General features: G+C 35.3%; 1 protein-coding gene across 6 annotated transcripts in view; it reads right to left on the minus strand.

Moving 5' to 3' along the window:
* Positions 1-20,478, minus strand: part of SHANK2 (SH3 and multiple ankyrin repeat domains 2) — a 389,771-nt gene that overhangs the window by 303,515 nt on the left and 65,778 nt on the right. For all 6 annotated transcript variants that reach the window (XM_039356871.1, XM_039356867.1, XM_039356868.1 and 3 more), the window contains one exon: positions 9,117-9,183. In XM_039356871.1, the coding sequence (XP_039212805.1) occupies positions 9,117-9,183 (67 nt within the window). The remainder of the gene's footprint in view (positions 1-9,116; positions 9,184-20,478) is intronic.

Raw genomic sequence — 20,478 nt, forward strand, 5'->3', positions numbered from 1 at the left:
GCGTGGAATGCTACAAGTACATCAGATGGTTGAAGAAGAAAAAATGGCTTTGGAAGAATATCGGAAGAACAATGATGAAGATGCACTGAAATTAGTATATCAGGAAGGCTTACTAACTACTGGAGAGACCAAACTGGCCTACAAGAAAGACCAAATGAAGAACAGAATAGAGGCATGGGAAGACAAAGCACTACATGGCCACTAACATTAAAAAATATCTGTAAAGCAGATATAATAAACCTGGCATGGGCTAAGAGCCGGAAACTGAAGAACGACCGAGGACTATTCTGGGCTGCACAAAGACCAAGCTTAAGGACAAATGCATACAAAGTCAAAATGAGAAGACGCAACGAAGTAAGTGCCGCCTATGCAAAGAAGCTGAAGAAACAGTGGACCCACTTAGTGTAATCTGTTGCAAGAAGATTGCACGACCGAATTACAAGCAGCGGCATGACAAAGTAGCAACAATGGTGCATTGGAATATCTGCAAAAAATATCATTTGCCTGTAAGCAAAAACTGGTGGGATCATAAAATAGAGAAAGTCATAGAAAATGATAAAATTAAACTGCTCTGGGACTTCAGAATTCAAACAGACAAGCACCTGCAACATAACACCCCAGACTTAACAATTGTCGATAAGAAGGACAAAAAAGTCTGGATAGTGGACGTGGCAGTGCCTGGAGATAGCAGAATAGAAGAGAAAGAACTGGAGAAGATAACAAAATACAAAGACCTACAAATAGAAATAGAAAGACTGTGGCAAAAGCAAGCAAGGGTAGTACCAATAGTCATAGGCTCCTTGGGCGCAATCCCAAAACAACTGGAGCACCACTTGAACACCATTGGCATTGACAAATTTGCTATTAGTCACTTGCAAAAGGCGGCCTTATTAGGAACTGCTTCCATCCTGCGACGATACCTGTAATACCATCAAACATCCACATCTTCCTATCCCAGGTCCTGGGTAAGGACTCGATAGGTAGACAAAATGCCAAATCCAGTCTGAACATCTGGCTGACTGTGCGATGAATGATAATAATAATAATAATACATTAGAGGTCACCTAGTCCAACCCCCTGCTCAGGCAGGAAACCCTAGATCATTTCAGACAAATGGCTGTCCTGTCTCTTCTTTAAAACTTCCAGTGTTGGAACATTCACAGCTTCTGGAGCAGGTTGTTCCACTGATTAATTGTTCTGACTGTCAGAAAATGTCTCCTTAGTTCTAGGTTGTTTTTCTCTTTGATTAGTTTCCATCCATTGCTTCTTGTCCTGCCTTCAGGTGCTTCAGAGAATAGCTTGACTCCCTCTTCTTTGTGGCAACCCCTGAGATATTGAAACACTGCTATCATGTCCCCCCTTGTCCTTCTCTTCACTAAACTAGACATACCCAATTCCAGCAACCGTTCTTTATATGTTTTAGCCTCCAGTCCCCTGATCATCTTTGTTGCTCTTCTCTGTACTCTTTCTAGAGTCTCAACATCTTTTTTACATCGTGGTGACCAAAACTCGATGCAGTATTCCACGTGTGGCCTTACCAAGGCATTGTAAAGTGGTATTAATACTTCACGTGATCTTGATTCTATCCCTCTGTTAATGCAGCCTAGCACTGTGTTGGCTTTTTTGGCAGCTGCAGCACACTGCTGCTCATATTTAGGTGATTGTAATCAAGTTATTTAAAAATTTGCTGCTCCTTGTATGCACAGATCAGAAGAGGACAATAATCCATGTGGTGATCCATGTGGTGATCAATCCAAACCAGGTTGCAGAAACTACAGCCGTTGAAACAGGGGAAAGTGTTCAGCAGGCTAACTAGATATTTTTAATTGCACTGACCCAAACATCCTCATTTTTTTTTTAACCTGTAGGTTGTAAAAATAATCCCTACTCAATTTTAATATAAGTACAATAAAGGCGTTCCTTGATTTACGACCAATCGCTTAGCAACCAAAGATAGGACAGAACCTAAAAAAGCTACTTATGATCTGGATTTGAAGTTCTGATGGGTAGTCCATCCCCCCCCCAAATACAAGACTGCATTTTGGGCCTTCGGCAACTAGCCCACATTTACATCGAATTGCAATGTCCTGCAGTCACATGAACACAATTTATCTTTTTGCCAGAAACAATGGGCTTGCTTAACAATCACAGCATTTGCTTTGTGACTGCCACATTCATTTAATAACCACCACAAAAGCTGTAAATTCAGGTGTGATGATCACTTAATAATTATCACAATTTATAATCATAATTACAGACTCAGTTATGATCATAAGTCAAGGATAACTTGTATTACATATTATGGGGTCGGTTTTCACAATTTTCTTTTGTCTCTATTTAGCAAAATTAAAATTCTGTGCCTAAAAGGCATAGAAAAATGTAACATCATCTAAAAAAACTTAAGTCAATGTGCTTTTTAAAAGAATGATCAATAGGTATACTCAGGGCTTTTTTTTGTCATAGAAATCCCAGAACAGAGTTCTGGCACCTTTTTGGGATGGAACCTTGTAGGGTAGGCAAGGCGGGTTATATGATGTGTGTGAGTTCTGGCACCTTTTTTTTTTTTTTTACAAAAAAAGCACTGGGTATACTAACAGTTATAGCATCAGAAAAAGATGCTATAACATTCCATCATAAATGAAAATAATACAGCTCATATAATTGTTACTTTTAACTTTTATCTCATTAGGTTATTTTCTATACACTTTACAGTGTATCCATTCTTTCTTTTATAAAATCTATTTCCTTTCAAAAGTTAGAACAGATATTTATTATTTTATTTGGTGTTACCATTCTAATTCCTATTAAAAATACAGAAAACAATTAAAACTTCAAAAAAGCATGAAATTTCTCCTCCTACAATGTCCTTAGACAGCCATAACTCAGAACTTCTTTTCTTATTAATCTTTTGCTCTGTTGACTCAGTGGGCCATTGCAAAACAGAAAAACAATTACTGAATGTAAGAGTAGTAAAATATTGTTATTTCAAATTCCACTATGGCATTTGACAAGTCTTTTAAAATTATGCAGCCAAAAATCCTAACAATTGAACTATTGTATGACGAACGAATTTTATTAAGTATTTTCAGGGATGTAGAGTACCTTAAATTGTTTGAATGTGGGGAAGAATGACTGAGCTATTAAAACATACAAGTAATACGAGATTAAAGGTGAAGGTTTCCCTGTCCGCTCGTATCTGACTCTAGGGCATGATGCACACTTCTGTTTCATGGCCAAGGGAGCCAGCATTGTCCGAAGACATTTTCCATGATCATGTGGCCAACATGACTATACACCAAGGTAATATATATATATATATATATATATATATATATATATATATATATATATTCGCATTTGCATGTTTTATGAGCTGTGGTGGTACAGTGGTTGAAACGCAGTATTGGAGGCTAACTCTGCCAACTGCCAGCAGTTCGATTCTCATAGGCTCAAAGTTGACTCATCCTTCCATCTTTCTAAGGTCGGTAAAATGAAGACCCAGATTGTTGGGGGCAATATGCTGACTCTGTAAACTGCTTAGAGAGGGCTGTAAAGCACTCTAAAGTGGTGTGTAAGTTTGCTATTGCTTTTGAACTGCTAGGTGGGCAAGAGCTGGGACAAGGACAGTAGCTCACCCTGTCACTCAGCACTCAAATCTCGAACTTAGGCTGTAAACTTTTCAGCTGACAAGTTCATCATCTTTAACCGCTGAGCCATCATGCCCCCTTTAATTAGAAGATTAGGAGAACATTATGTTCTATAACAATGAAAATTTATGCATTCTATTAAGCAAAATAGGAGAAGTAGCTTATCTATTTTCTATTTAACATTCATATTTTACATGTCAGTTAGTTGCCCCATATTTGATATCATCTTGATAATGCATAATTATAGGTGTTATATTCTTTTCTTGGTTCAGAACAAAAGTTTAAAATTTTATGGTTTCAGATGAACCACGGCATGAGATTCATGACATCTTTTGCTTAAAAAGTAAGCATGTTAAACTGTTAGTATTATTTTTATTTTGGGTTTTAAAATAAAACTGCCATGAGAAATTCATTATAGCATTTGAATGAAGATTAAGATTACTCATAACTACAATGGTGAATGAACATGGCCACAATAATACTTCCTACCCTTTTTAGTTCTACTAAGAAGACAAGATAAAAATAGTGCAGCTCACACATACTGCTCACTGTTTTATTTAAGGTTCCTTTTGTATTTCTAATTCCAATTGGTGAAAATCAGGATTTTAAAAATTCTGATACCTATGTTAGTCTGAAAGAACTATATTTTTATAAATCCCATTCTTGAACAATTCATTTGAAATGCTATAAATAAATGACTAGAATTAAACCAGATGTTAGTTAATTTAAATTCTTAGTTAAGAAGCAGTAATATTGACCTCAATCACTCTGGCTTCGAAATAAATGCTTAAGATGCAAATAAGCAGAAACGACAGCTGTTTCTTCAAAATATAAACAAAAACCATTTTCCATTATAAGCAGTATGTGTAGTGCATTGATATCTGGAATACCAATATATTAATTCTAAAGCAAATGCCAAATATAGCACATATAATAAAGAATGGGTTGAATGCATCAGCAGCCTTTTGGTATCCACATATATAAAATTAAATTTTAAAAAATGCTTGAAACACCCACAAATCATCATATATACACATTCCTGCATAATTATAGAGGGATACAAGAACTCTGACTTGAAGCCTAGCAACAGTATCTAAGTATTAGTTAGTCTGCTAATCAACTACCAAAACTCACACACCACCACCTCAATGTGTTTCATATTTAAAATAAAATCCCTCTTGTTTCTATCTTCAGAGCAGCCGAGGGAAAAGGAATATGATAAAACAAACCTTGTTCACTTGAAGAGGAACAACCCATGTCATTTAATCCATCGGATAATTCATCTCATCACAAACAGCCAAGGCAATACAAAATAAAAAGAAGATTTAAAAATAGATTATCCAAGTCAAAGGATTCTTGGTTTGCAACATATTTCAAATGTGCAGACCAGTATTTAAAGAGATAGTCCAGATTCCTATATATATTATTGCTAGTTTTTTGCGTCTCCATCCTATAGAGGCCCTAGTAAATGCTGTATGGCAAATGCTTTCTAAAGCTTCAGTGCTCATTTAGTCACAGACAGCTGTAGACTAGATGAAAACAATCAGGGATTAACTTTTTTTATTCATCGTAGCATTTAATCTATTACTTTCCCTTCAGATAAATAAAAACATAAAATGTGACAACTAACTGCAGTACAGCAAGCAAAGATAACATGTCAATCAAGGATGTTTATCTTTTGGATATTAAAGACTTTTCCTCTTAAAACATGGATCATTGGTTATAAAACATGCAGTAAATGAAATGATGCAGCTCTCAAGAATAATATAAGGTGCTTATTAAAAATACTCTGATGTATCTGTAATATTTATATAAAAGGCTTATTAAAATTGTGAAATTTGAATAACTTAAAATAAATCACATTTAGTGTAATACTTAAAATACAAGCACCTATCCAGGGCTTTTTTTGTCATAGAACGCCCAGAACGGAGTTCCGGCACCTTTTTGGGATGGAACCTTGTAGGGTAGGCAAGGCAGGTTGTATGACATGTGTGAGTTCCGGCACATTTTTTTTTTAAGAAAAAAAAAAGCACTGTACCTATCAAAGAAATACTTATGGCTCAGCCAAAAAACCTTATTCACTTATTCAATGTCTATATATTAAGGACCAGGATCTTGTTTGTCCTATCAAAAAAATGGTGTAAAATATATTTAAGTATCTATATCTTTCCAAGTAAGAATTTGATTTTTTTAAAGATATGAAACACACATACTGGACATTTTTTGATCTAAAAATAGCTCTATGAGTGTACAGCAAGTGATGTACTAATGAAATGACACAAACCAAGAGCTTATTTAGATGCTATTTTTACTTGGAGACAGGTCTTAGCTTCATAAGTTTTCTTAGCTTCCCTTTCTATAAAGGAAAATCTAAAAATGTGTGAATATAATGATAAAATGCAAATTTTATCTTGCCTGCTTTCAGAAGTGTGTGTGTGTGTGTGTGTGTGTGTTGACTTCTGGCAACTGCCCTACAGTTTTCCTGGCAAGATTCTCAGAAGTGAATTGCCTTCTTATTCCTAGGGCTGACAGAGACTGGGACTGGGTATAATCAAAAGTATAACTGTGGCAAAATGTGTTTTCTCTGATTAAGTCTACTGCTGTGAATAAATTGGAGCTGGTAAAACCCACACATATATAGCCATAATAATACAGGTAATCCCCGAGTTACAAGTGTTCCCTTAGCAAACATTCGAAGTTACATGGTAAGCGCCCCCTAGTGTTTATGAGCAAGTACTAAAATTATGAATGTTGCCACACCATGGAAGTTGTTCACCCTTACAAGTGACCACAGTGGTACTGCAACATTCACCCTGGTTATTCCCTCCCTCCAACCCCCGCTCCAGGTCTCCCTAGGTACCAGGCCTTCAATACTCCGAGACACACGGAAGCATCCCCCAGCCTCACTTCCAGGCAGCAGCAGCCTGGAAAAGGCGTCAGATGCCTGAATCCAGCCTCCGGAGGCATGCAGAAGCGTCCCCCAGCCTCAGATCCAGGCAGCAGCAGGAACCGCAGCAGAGAGGAGATGGATGTTTTCAAGGTGAGTCTGGCGCGGAAGGAAGGGAGGGGGAAGTGTGAGGTGTCTTAGTGGGTCAGGGAGGCCTTGGGAGCTTGTTCCTCCAATAGGCCCTCCATGGCTTTCCCCACCCTGAGATACCTCATGTTCACTTAACAAGCCACATGCGTCTTAATGAACAGGGAGTGAATCACATTCAAGGTACGAGATTCACTCCCACAAGTTTTCGAGTTATGAATGGAATGGGCGGGCTCCATTACATTCGTAACTTGAGGAATACATGTAATAAGAATAGTAGTAGTAGTAGTAGTAGTAGTAGTAGTAGTAGTAGTAGTAGTAACAATAACAATAACAATAATAATAATAATAGAGTTGGAAGGGCCCTTGGAGGTCTTCTAGTCCAATCTGCTATTCAGGCAGGAAAGCCTATACCATTTCAGACAAATGTCTGTCCAATCTCTTCTTAAAAGCTTCCAGTGTGCAACATCCACAATTTCTGGAGGCAAGATGTTCGATTGATGAATTGTTCTGTCAGGAAATTTCTCCTTAATTTTAGGTTGTTTCTCTCTTTGATCAGTTTCCATCCATTGCTTCTTGTCCTGCCTTCAGGTGTTTCAGAGAATAGCTTGACTCCCTCTTCTTTGTGGCAACCCCTGAGATATTGAAACACTGCTATCATGTCCCCCCTCGTCCTTCTCTTCACTAAACTAGACATACCCAATTCCAGCAACCGTTCTTTATATGTTTTAGCCTCCAGTCCCCTGATCATCTTTGTTGCTCTTCTCTATACTCTTTCTAGAGTCTCAAAATCTTTTTTACATCATGGTGACCAAAACTGGATGCAGTATTCCAAGTGTGGCCTTACCAAGATATTGTAAAGTGGTATTAACACTTCACGTGATCTTGATTCTATCCCTCTGTTAATACAGTCCAGCACTATGTTGGCTTTTTTGGCAGCTGCTGCACACTGCTGGCTCATATTTAAGTGATTGTCCACTAGGATCCAAGATCCCTTTCACAGTTACCACTATTGAGCAAGGTACCACCTATACTGTATCTGTGCATTTGGTTTTTCTTGCCTAAATGTAGAGCCTTACTTTTTTCCCCATTGGATATTCAAGTCTGTGAAGATCCTTCTGTATCTTAAGCCTATCTTCTGGAGCATTGGCTATTCCTGCCAGCTTGATGCTGTCTGCAAATTTTATGAGTTCCCCATCTATCGCCTCATCCAAATCATTGAAGAAGATGTTGAAGACCACTGGGTCCAGAACAGAGCCCTGGGGCACCCCACTACATACTTCTCTCCATGCAAATGCAGTTCCATTGAAGACCACATGCTGAGTCAGTCTTCAGTCAGATGAATCCATCTAGTGGTGATTTTTCTATCTTATCAAGTAGTAGATTCTGTTCTACTTTATCAAATGCCTTATTGAAGTCCAAGTAAATTATATCCACAGCATTCCTTTCAATATTCTCTAAGTAAAAAGATCCAAAACCCAAAAATATTCCCACCACAGGAAAGATCTTCCCTCTTTCTCCAATCACACATTTGACATATCTTCTAGATGTAAAACCTTTTTGCATTGCATTGTATTGCAATGTATTGCATTGTATTGCATTGCAGCGTATTGCATTGCAGTGTATTGCATTGTATTGCAATGTATTGCATTGTATTGCATTGCACTGCATTGGTATTCCCCAGGTTTGTAAAAGAATATTAGAAACATTTTCTATTTTTTCTCTGATACTCTTCTGGCAGAAGTAACATTTTGATAGATATCAATAGAAGAGAATATATGTATCTCAGGGTTGAACTCTGAAGTCCTTAATGTCATCTAAGCTTGAGTTTTTACTTGTAGACATTTTGTTATCAAACTAATTATTATCTTTAGTGCCAGAAAGCAGTGGATGTTACAATCCTTACATTGTATGTTTTATAAGATTTCTGTTTTCTGGTGCTACAGGGCATTTTGATTTACTTAAGATATTTTAAGGGTTTGAGTGATGATGCCATTTGGTTGTAATAGTCTGTAGTAAATAGCAATATAAACATAGAGCAAATCCCCTCCCTTGTAGCACTGAAGGTATTACTTGGTCTGGTAATAAAACATCTGCAAGCAAACCACCAAGCTTAGAGAGCACGAGGACTCCACATTTTGATAATAATTAGAAAATAATTAATTTGTTGAAATATCCATTACTGTTTCCTTGTTGACATATTCATGAAGCTTAATGCATATGACTCTTACCTCTCTTTATATTAATATTTTAAAATATATTTTCCAATATTAAATATTTTTTGGAGTTTTTCAAAGTATATTTTAATCAATGTTTATATATCAACAATTATTTAATATATAATACAAAAATTATTTCATTTTATTCTCATTCTATATAATTTACTAGTGCAATAACTTCCATACAATATTGAACAGAAATCCCAACGTACATACCAGTATCAGTTTCCTTATGGTTCTTGATAAATTCAGCAAGTTCAAAATTTCCAGCAATTATTGCCACCTGAAAAATTATAAAACAGGTTATATCTAATATTTAGTGTACAGCATGTTATAAGTTTCAAATTCTAGGAATATATAGATGATGAGAGACCTCCACAACACAATCTTCTGTATGCTTTCTAACTACTAATGACTCATGTACATAAAAAGATAAAAGTGCCCCTGGGGTTTTACTCTGCTAGTTAGAGCCAACTTTAGGGAGCAGTGCTCATCTCTGTTTCTCTAAATTACTGAGCCAGTGCTGTCCAACAATTCCACAGTCCTGTGGCCAGCATAATGTCACACTGAAGGGCAGAGCATAGGCAAAACATGGAATGCTGTTACCTTCCCACCAAAGTGGTACCTATTTATCTATTTGCATTTACATGCTTTCAAGCTGCTGGACTGGCATGGGCTGAGGCAGGAGCTTACTCCATCACATAGAGGTAGTACTCAAACAACCAGTGTCTATTAAGCCACCAAACCACTATACTTTCCCAGTCATATACATACTACCCATTAAAAAGCGGCTTTAATTTCTGTAAACATGGATTTTAAACACAGGACAGGTCAATGGATGATTCACAAAAATGTATGTTGGCTACAGAATTAGCAAAAGCACATTTGGCAACAACATTTCATAACAGTGACATGTGACAACATTTTTCCACCAATAGGCAAGCAAGTACCAGAATAAAATGCAAATATAAAAAGCAAATAATAGAAGAACATGTTATTATCAATCCACAAAAATTGATAAAACTTTTTTTTAGTTTTCAATTCTTAATTCTGCAGTCCTAAAGCCTTACTGCAGAATTTGATTTTTATATATAAAAATTATTAGAAAAAGGAAAATATTATTTGAATGCTATATTTTTAACTGAAAATATGATCACACAATATTAGAACAAAAAGTTGGAAGGGGTCATTTTAGCCATTAAATATAACTCTCCATTCACCGTAAATGAAAACATACCCTGTGAAGCTTATCACCCGTATAATGATTTGAAATTAATATACAGGCATGGATAATCCACTTAGCCCAGAGCCATAAAGACTGGACAAACCTATAAATTTAATAGATATATTTATTTATTTATGCAGGTATTTATTACTGTTACTATTTATTTTGTGCCTGTTTGATAATGATGATGAAGGAAGTGGTGGTAGTGGTAATAATGATGATAATTTTTCTTTTTATCCCCTGGATTATATCATGTGATAATCCACTCAATTTAAGCTTAATAAAGCCCGAGCTGCTTTGGAGCATTAACAGTATTAGTCTAAGAACTACACTGCATTTTCAGTTTGCAACTGAAATCTCCGTACAAAGAATTGTTTGATAATTTCCATTTTAGAAATGATCTTGTCTCACTTAGTCATTTAACTATTCAGTTATCTATAAACATTACTAGATTTTGATAAATATTATTCTGATCATCTTACATTTCTATGAAAAACTGTTCTCCCTTCTAGATGTTCAGAATCTGAAAATGCTTATCTTTTTGACTGGATGTTATCAGAATTTCAAGAAGGCGATAGTGAAATAAAAAGAGAATGTGAGTGAACATATAATGCCAAGGTTTGGTGGATGTTTCCTTTTTTTAAAAAGCAAATCATCCAATATGCAGTATATCATTCTGGAAAAGCAGTTGTCCCTTAAATTAGTAACTGCATTTGGTAACTTATGGTGTGCCAAGAAACCTTGGCTTCAGTGCAAGTCAGAGCTTCTTGGAACATCACAACTCCAGGGTTACAAGAAGCATCTGAGGTGCAGTGCAAAGCTGTGCTGCAGTGCACAGCTGAGCCATTTCAGCCCAGCATCCAGATCAGCCCGTAACCCAAACAGCACTGTTCAAAGCCACACACACCCTGCAGTCTGAGGTCCTCACTTCCCTGTGCTCCACTGCCCCAGCTGAACTTTGCCATCCTCTTGCTTGCATTGCTGGCAAGATATGCCCAGTCTGGCCCTTTTCAAGGCAGCTGCTACCATACAAGTCTTCTTCCTGAATGCTTGGATGGAAACTGCTATACTCAAATGCAGGAAGGAGGCTTTGTGTGGGTAGCACTTCCTTGTGAAGGGCCAAGCTGGTGATGCTTGGTCAACAGAAGCAAGAAGGGGGTGAATATAAAGCTGAGAGTGACAGAGAGCAGGGTAGCAGGAGCCTTGGAGTGCAAGAGGCCAAGACATATGAAGGAGACAAGTGGTGGGGAGAGGTTGAAGTGCCCCTGCAGTCATAAATGTGAGCAGGCTACCAAGCACCCAAATATTAATCATGTGACTGCCAGTGACTGTAACTTAGGGGACTGGACATAAATTCCATTTGTTTAGCACCACCATAACTTCAAATCATCATAATATGAGGACTACCTAAATTCTCCTATAGGAATCTCTGATACAAATCAAGAGTCATGGTTCTTTCTCTGATGGCAACCCATCTTTTCTTAAAGATACACATAAAGTGGAACAAAAGTAGGAAAACAAATGTGTATATACCATTCAAACAATTCAACTCAAATTAGATAGTAAGAAAAAAAATCAGTCGCTAAATAATGTAGACTAATGACTTAGGTTCTTTTAAAAACTAAAAACCTAGTCATCAGAAAAAAGAAAACAAAAGAATAAAAATTAAAAAGTGAAAAAACAATAAAATTATATTACAAAATTCATAGTAATTAACTCAGCTAATGCAACTCATCTTTTACATTAAATACAGAATGTAAGAAATTTTATTGCCTCTTTCCTTCCCCCAAAGCCAATTCAAAGATTGAAAATTGACAACATGTATTAAGTTAAACATTAATCAATACACCCACATTCTTCTAGGAGTACATTTTTCTCTTTTTGGCTGCAGCCCAAATTTAACACAGTCTATGTTTGATAATGCCATCTTTAATCCATAACTTCCCTTCCAAGAATCCAGTTTATCAAACTGTTGCTGCTTAAACAAGAACTCCATCAGATGTATTTGTAATGTACTGCACAGTATGCAATAAATTACCTCTCCAACAGTTGAATTGGAGTCCATTTTAAATATTGATGGATATAAAAATCTATTGTTGAATTAAACTAAATTTCACATCAGACTTTTTTCACATCTAACAAAGGCAATAGAACGGATCCATTTTTATCACAATAAAATGCTAAAATGACTCCCCATAAGTGTAATAGTGTTAAAAGCTTGATGGCTTTTCAAAAACCCAAATTAATTTGGATGAATTACTGTAGCTAATACCTTCTGAAAAGCAGTTGGCAAAAATTTTGAATCTCCATTTGATAGGAATGTTGGATAATACAGGCAATCTTCAACTTACAACCATTCGTTTGGTGACCATTCAAAATTACTATAGCACTGAAAAAACCCTGATCTTTGACCATTTTTACATGACAGTTGCAGCAACCCCATAGTCACATGATCAAAACTCACACACTTAGCAAATGGCATGTATTTATGACAGTTGTACTGTCCTGGTGTCATGTGATCACTATTTGTAACCTTCCCAGCTGGTTTTCAACCAGCAAAGTCAATGGGGGAAGACATTCATTTAGTGACCACATGGTTCTCTTAAAAACTTCAGTGATTCACTTAACCACTGTGACAAAAATGGGCCAAAGCTCAGTTAACAATTGCTTTCCATAGCAATGGAAATTTTGAAATGTTGCAAGATGTTGCAAATTTTGTTCCATTCACATAGCATTCAGCGTATTTCCCTGGAATACTTTTAAGCGGACTGGTACGTCCTATTTTCATTTTGAAATTTTATGAACAATGTATTTCGTGAATACCCCAAAGCATTACTTCATATTTATACAATGACAAACTGTTTTAATCGGTATTCAACATTTACCACTTAAAATATAAAGAGAGACAAGGTGTAATTATTAAACTGAAATGGTGTTGACAAAAGTCTGATGTAACACAATAAATCTGTCATGAAAAATGATTTTTCAGAACAGTGTATTATTTATTAATCCAACTTGTCTTTCTGTTGAATCCACAAACATTCTTATCTTCAGAACCTCTAAATAAGTAATGTGAACTTCTTTTTCAAATGCCTTTTTCATTTGTTTCCCTTTCCTGTTGTCTCTATCTTTATTTACCTTCACTTCCTGTAGCTTTCTCTTTAGCCTGCTAATTGGCAGTATCTAACTGACCCTGGGTGATCTTGCAAACTAAGCAGGATTAGTCTTAGCATCAGTGGGAAAGCACCCATAAATCTCTATAAGCTAGGGTGGAAAGTTGAACAAACTATCCCCAAGAAAACAACAACAAATCATTTCCAAATCTGTGAAGTCATAAAAAGTCAAGTTCAGACTGAACTAGATTTTACCTTCAGCTGATTCCAGCATCATCAGTTTCCTACTTCTCAGTAAAAGAACCTAGCTGCATCTCTCAATACTGAAGGGTTCTTTGATCAGGTCTTGCAGTGGCAAAGATATGCTGTTCTTGACGTAGTGTTTTATGTTCATTGAATAGTAACATAAGTAAAAATAAATATTACACCCCTGCTCCACAAATGTATTGGTTGCCAGTTTGCTTCCAGGTCTAATTCAAGGGGTTGGTTTTAACCTTTAGGACATTCACAGCCAGGCTGCCTGAGGGACCCCATCTCCCCAGTTACATCAGCCCACTCTTTGCTTTTGTTGTTTTTAGATGCAATGTTTTATTTGATTGTTGTATGCATAACAAGAGCCACTTTTGGTGAAATGGGTGGCTATACAACTTTAATTAATATTAGTATAAATGAGAAAACATCCTTGCAATCTAATGTTGCTATCCTATGCAAATGTGCAACTTTTCCTTATTTTTAAGAAGCTAATTTTTCTGACAGCATCCCAGTTTCCCATGTTTTAGAAGGTATCAGATTTTGTTCCATATACAATCTAATGCAAACAATCTATTTTAATGATACTTTACTAACAATATATTTTAAAAAGTAATTGACATTAAAAATATCAAACAATATTTTCACGGCCTTTTTTTATATGTGGGTGTGATGAAACTTCCTGGTACCTGACAATTAAAACCATGGAAAAGTTTATTCATAGTGTAGATGAATGTTAGCAAGTGTGGCATTTGCCATAACTGAGTACACTTAATGAATAATCTAGAGTACCTGCTAGTAACGTGTCAGTGTATGTGTTTCAGTGATTACCTCTGTAGCTTAATATACATGATACAATTCCTTTTTCACTTTAATTGGAGAGATTCAATGTCTCATATTAGAATTTACAGTAATCCATTTTCCCACATTTCCACCAAAAGATCAGTTCCTGCTGAAGTTTAATCCACTATCCTTTGAATTTCTAGGGATTAAAACAACATCCTTAAAAGAACAGTTCTTGTTTAATTTATAGAGTAAAATAAATAAATTTAACACCAAACCTGCTTTTCATGTTAAATCAAAATTTTCAAACCTGAAGTCTCACTACTGAAGCAATAGGCCTGGGCAGCACTTTTACATTCAACCTCCAAATGGTGCTGGTATGACTACAGAATCAATGTGCAATATGTTCTCAGCTGCTGTGTGATCACCAGGAAACAATGCAGCTGCTTGAAAGATATTTTTTTTCTTTTCTTTTTTCCTCCCTCCCTCCCTCCCTCCCTTACTTTTACACCCTGCCTTTCGTATTAGATGGCAACTCAGTCTTGAGAAACACAATGAAAAGAAAAAGAGTTTGGAGACCAGTTGTGAAAAAAGGCCAGAAATGAGAATTAGTTTATGCCAACACCGTCTTTAAAAAACATAAAATGTTAACAAGAAACTTACTAAAAGGCAGAATAGCCACCTTTTTATAGTAGACTGGTTAGTACTTTGCGTTATGTTTAGGTACTTTAAATACTATCAGATATGTTTTATGTTGGTCACAATAACTAACAAGACTGATTTTAAAATATAATCATACAGTATAGTTTGTACTGTGGCAAAAAGTTTCAAGAAATTATTAACATTAGTTTGGTGCTCCATCAAAATAATAACTGTAATAATAATATCTTCTGTACAAAATAAAATGATTTGTAATTGAGTAAGCCTACATTAAAATCAAGACATATAATGGGGTGATGTAACATAAATGTTAGAAAATAACATTTGAAAAGGCTGTGATGTCAAAATGAAGTCTGATGAAATCATTTCAAAGAAAGATCTCACTTTCAATACAAAGTATTAAACAATAACAACACTATCCAACATTAATTTATTCAGAGAGGAAAATCGTTGTCCATTAAGCCTTGTAATAAGGTAGCAATCTCCATCTGCCTTCTTCTGAAATCCAGAATTTGTGGAGGAGGTTTAGATTACTAAACAGATGATAGGAGACTGGAATGATCAGTTAGATAAAAACTTTAAAGTTTTTTGTAATTATTTCTCAAAAGCCTGGATATATTTCAAACTGGTTTCTGGACAGATTTTTATTAGAACCTATCTTAGTCATCCTAATCAATTACTTGAATAGCAGGAATATGACTATAATTCTATTGGATATAACTTCTCAAAAAATCATCAACATAAGATTATCTTAATACTGATAACTTTCTGTCACTTAGTCTAGATTTTCACAATTACTGGTGGATTCCATTTGATCTCACAATAAAGTGGCTTTCATGATAATAACATAAATATTGAAAGAGGTAGACACTAGAGTAGGGGTGACATATCACCACGTATCACAACTTTTTTTCCATTGCCGGCAATGGGGTAGGCGCGGTTTCGCCATGACGCATCCAGCCTGCGGGCCGGCAGTTTGACACCCCTGCACTAGAGTCTAAAAGTTACTTGGGAGTAGGAGAAGGGGAAAAATAGATTTCCTGAAATTACTTGAATTTGTTTGAAGTGGAAAACAAGAATGGGACCAATTATATACAAAAATGGCTCAAACACTTCACTGTCTATAGTCATCTCTTTTTGTTCCTGATGCTCCTGTTACTTTGAAATCTCTATACCTAACCTCTATTTATGAACCTGGTTTTACCCTGGCTTCTGTTTTCCTTCATGATGTGCTCCTTTTTTTTATCTTTGGCTGCTTCTTTTTTGGTTAAAAATCTCAGGGGGAAAATTATCATAGACATAGACATAGAAAAGCAGTTGCTAGTAACTGAAGGATCACCCAAGAAAGCATTTATGAGTATATATTAAAGTGGGATTATTTAAAAGGCTTTTATCATGTTTATCTGTGAGTCATATAGCAACTTCTGCTCATTTTGCAATGCTAATTTCAGAAACGTTCATGTTATAGATTCTCTCTACATAACACTACTATCATATAAGCTACAGGTCTTTATTTCCTTTCATTTATTTCTTAGTGCATAAATAGTGAAACTACAGCAATTCCTATTGCAAAAAAATAAATCTCTATATCCATTCTATAGATTCAGATGAATGGAACAGACAGTAGCATGTTTTAACCAACTCCTTTTTAAACTGATTAGGACTGGAAGAGCCAAATAGAGCTACTGTTATATGAGAATCAACAAGTTTAGAAATAATAATTTCTAAAAAGATAAGGATGTACACAAGCTTTAATATGCTTACTCAAAATAACAATAAAGGAGAATATTTGTAGCTTAGAGTTGAATGAGGTGTCCTTAGTGCTCTCTGAGCTTCTTGCAGACGTTTCATTAGTAGCACTATGTTATTAGTTTGGGTAATGAAATGTCTGCAAAAAAACGACCAAGATCAGAGAGCACGAAGGATCTCCCTTAATTCAAAAAAGTATCTGGATTTTTTGAATTTGTTATAACAAAACACTAAAATTTGTTCAACACAGTAAATGATCTGTTTTATAGCCTAAGAAATTTTTTTGCCATAAATACTCATTACACTTATACTTTAAAAGCACAGGTTTATACTATTTTTAAAAGTAAAAAGCTAGCATTTATAAAATATTAAACAAATTACTTATACGACAATGCTTATGATTATTTTGAGCTATGATATTAACTGCTATAAATCATCTGCATTCCAATGAAACATCCCGAGATATACAACAAATATCTGAAAATCATTTGACAACTGACACTCCTATTTTTCCTAAATATTTTATACTACATAGTATGTACAAAGCTGTCCTGCAGGCTTCAAAACAATTAGATTATGTCTTAGAATATATTTTAATACAGATATTGAAAATATAATGCAATTTTGAGTTTTATATTAATATCCCAGAATATTTCACATGCAATTATTCAACTTTGCTAAACTATATCTATACTTTCCAAAGTAATCCGCTAAGTCCATGCTTAGCCATTAAAATTATATCACTCCAAAAATTATACAAGTTTAAAGTACTTGATTAGAGTAAGACATGCAAACATTTAGAAACAGCCAGGGAAATAAGAAAAAAAATAGAAATGTAATTAACACAACCACAATTAATAGAAGCTTAACTCATGCTGTACAAATAGCCATACATCCACACACACCAATTTAACTTTTCATTTCTACCAAGCAGTCCTAGTTCCCATTTTTTTTCTTGGTGAGCTTTACCTTTCAGATTCTTTCAATTTTGACTGTATATAAATCTTGTGTCCTTAATAAATATCAAGCTTCTTTTTGTTGGTCTTTTTAATCTATTTGCTTTCTGCCACAGAATTTTTTTAGCCCTAATACATACTGATTCTGTCTCAAAATTTAGCATCACATGTTGTATTTGTGCACAAAAATTCTCCTAGCAACTCTGGTTTAGTCTCTTAACATTTTCTTCATTCAAGCTATGATTCATGGTACCATCTGTGATTAAGATATTGACAGGCAGTAGTCTTAGAATAGTGATTATATATTTGTTCAACAACTAGTTTTAGCATTTGCAAATTTAAATCATGGGGGAAATCCAACATTTATCGGACTACATTTGCTAAAACATTGCAATTTTTCTTTTTAAAGGGATGCCTTTCCATTGTACAATTTCATAAATATGAAGCTTATTTAATTTAAGAAACATATATTGCCAAGATATGACCTACCTTCTATTAGAACAATCATTTGGGGCTGCTTTAGGAAAGGAATTTTCAAAGTGAGGTTCAATCATAATGTGTGAAAAAGAGACCAGCTTGTCTATCTTTTTTTTTTTTTTTAGGAAGCTTCACCAGCAGATAAGTCTGTTTGTTTCCTAAAAACAAACATTTGTTTCCTAAAAATAACCCCAAACCACCTTCTAAAAGAACAAAACCTAATTCCATTTAACATATTCTCAGCTACTGCTACCTGGAAGATAAGAACAGGATTGTAGACCATGAAAGATAAAAGTAAATCATTGCCTTTCATCCTATAGTCCTACCAAAAGCCTCCCAAAACTAGTATTCATACAATCTTAACCACATCTTTCCCTCCATAACCACTACTAAACAGTAAGCAAAAACACACACATTGTTCATAAATTCATATTTTATTGAATTATACTGTATAACTAGAGCTACAGAGAAATTATTTCTGTTATACTTCAGTCTTGAACATGGTATTATAATATAGACAATTATGTTCATAAAATTTTGGATACGACTAGGTATGGGTGATACAGAAAACCTAGCCATTTTAAAGAATCCTATGACTCAAGTTAGGATTAGTATTACACACCGAGAAAAGAGATAAAATCTCTTCTGTTTTGGTCCATGTCAGTTTCTACTACATTATCATTATCAAACCAGTTTGATTCCACAGGAGACCAAAGGACATATATTATTCCCAGTCTTACTTTTACTTTGACCACATGATTGAACTAAACTAAACTAAAATGGATTTAATGATATGACAATTTCCTTTTATAATACTAATAAAAACTGATTCATTTTGTGTATTTCTAAAATAGCTCCTATGATATGAGATTTCCTTGTGCATTAAAAAAACATTTAACCTTTCATTTGATTAATAATTTTTCATATAAAACAAATCCTTTCTTTATGATTCAAATTCATCAATGCCTCCTAATTCTTGAAAAAAGAGCAAAAAAGTTAATATTTATGCATTGTTCTTCCATATCATTTTGTTTCATAGTAGCTAGAACATATAATATACTTTTCTCAAAGAGAGCTTTCAGCCATGCTTATTTGGTGAGCCTCGTACTCCCAGATTAATCCTAAATTATAGGTTGTGAGACTAGCCAGAAATACCTATCACAATCTACTTAATGAACACTGGGAGCCATTTTCAAATAGGTCTGTAATTTCAACCCAGAACTACTTTGCAATCATAAGCTTTATGTGGGATTGTGCCAATTTGTTCTAACAAGCACAGGCATAATTATTATATCAATGGTACAATATTAGAATTGGCTTCCTCCAAGTCTTGATGGTAGTTTTCATTTATAATACTTTATGTATCACAGAAAATATTTGGCTTGTTTTTAATTAGCATGTGAAATAATGAGTAAATATTGCAATGTGTCTGCGACGTCATGCTAGCCACATGATCACGGAAATATCTTTGAATATTGCTGGCTCCTGGCCTCAAAATGGAGATGAGCATTGCCTAGCACAGTGATGATGAACCTTTTAGAGACAGAGTGCACAAACTGCAACCCAAAACCCACTTATGTGTAATCGGGTAACAGGTGGGCGTGGCCCATTGGGTGGGCATGGCCTGTTGGGTGGGCGTGACTGTGTGGTAGCAGAAGCCTGGGTGGGACTAAAAAGTTCAATCAATCAATTCCAACTTTACGAGATCTTTTTTTTTCCAGCAAGAAGTTGAAATTCATTGATTGATTGAACCATATATATTTTTTGCACACAGTGGCAGGGGCCTAAAGCAAAAAGGTTTTATAAAACCCAGCTGAAGGCATAGGACTGGGGCAAGGGCACGTGTGCCCACAGAAAGGGCTCTGGGTGCCACCTGTGCCATGTGTGCCATAGGTTCGCCACCACAGATCTAGCAGAGCAAAATCTGCAGGGACTCCTTTCCTCCTATTGTAATGTGTACAGTATGTATAGTATTTACAACAGCATTATTTTTACTGAGAAATCGTTCAAATAAAGGGTTAGATAATACAACTAAGAAATAATTTTTAAAGTAGTATTAATTGAATGAAATTCTGCCTGGTTATAATTAAAGAAATTAATGCACTTCTTCTTATCAAAGATATGATTTTACTTTATATGTCTTTTTTCTGTTTTGTAAATTTTATTTTAAGGCAAAAAATGTCAGGGGCAAAGAATCAGGACTATGCATTAGGTTAAGTTAATTTATTGCTCATGCCTTTACACAAGAATTTAGTCAGCACTAAAATGGCACTAGTGAAAAGTTAATGGAATTCAAGAACTGGACTTCGTTTGTTTGTGAAAACATAACGATTCCAGGTTGATTCCTCTCCAGGCTCTGCCTCTCA

This window comes from Crotalus tigris, unplaced genomic scaffold, assembly GCF_016545835.1.
Source record: "Crotalus tigris isolate CLP2741 ecotype Arizona unplaced genomic scaffold, ASM1654583v1 scf7180000018831.1652172, whole genome shotgun sequence".
In the NCBI taxonomy this organism is placed as follows: Eukaryota; Metazoa; Chordata; class Lepidosauria; order Squamata; family Viperidae; genus Crotalus; species Crotalus tigris.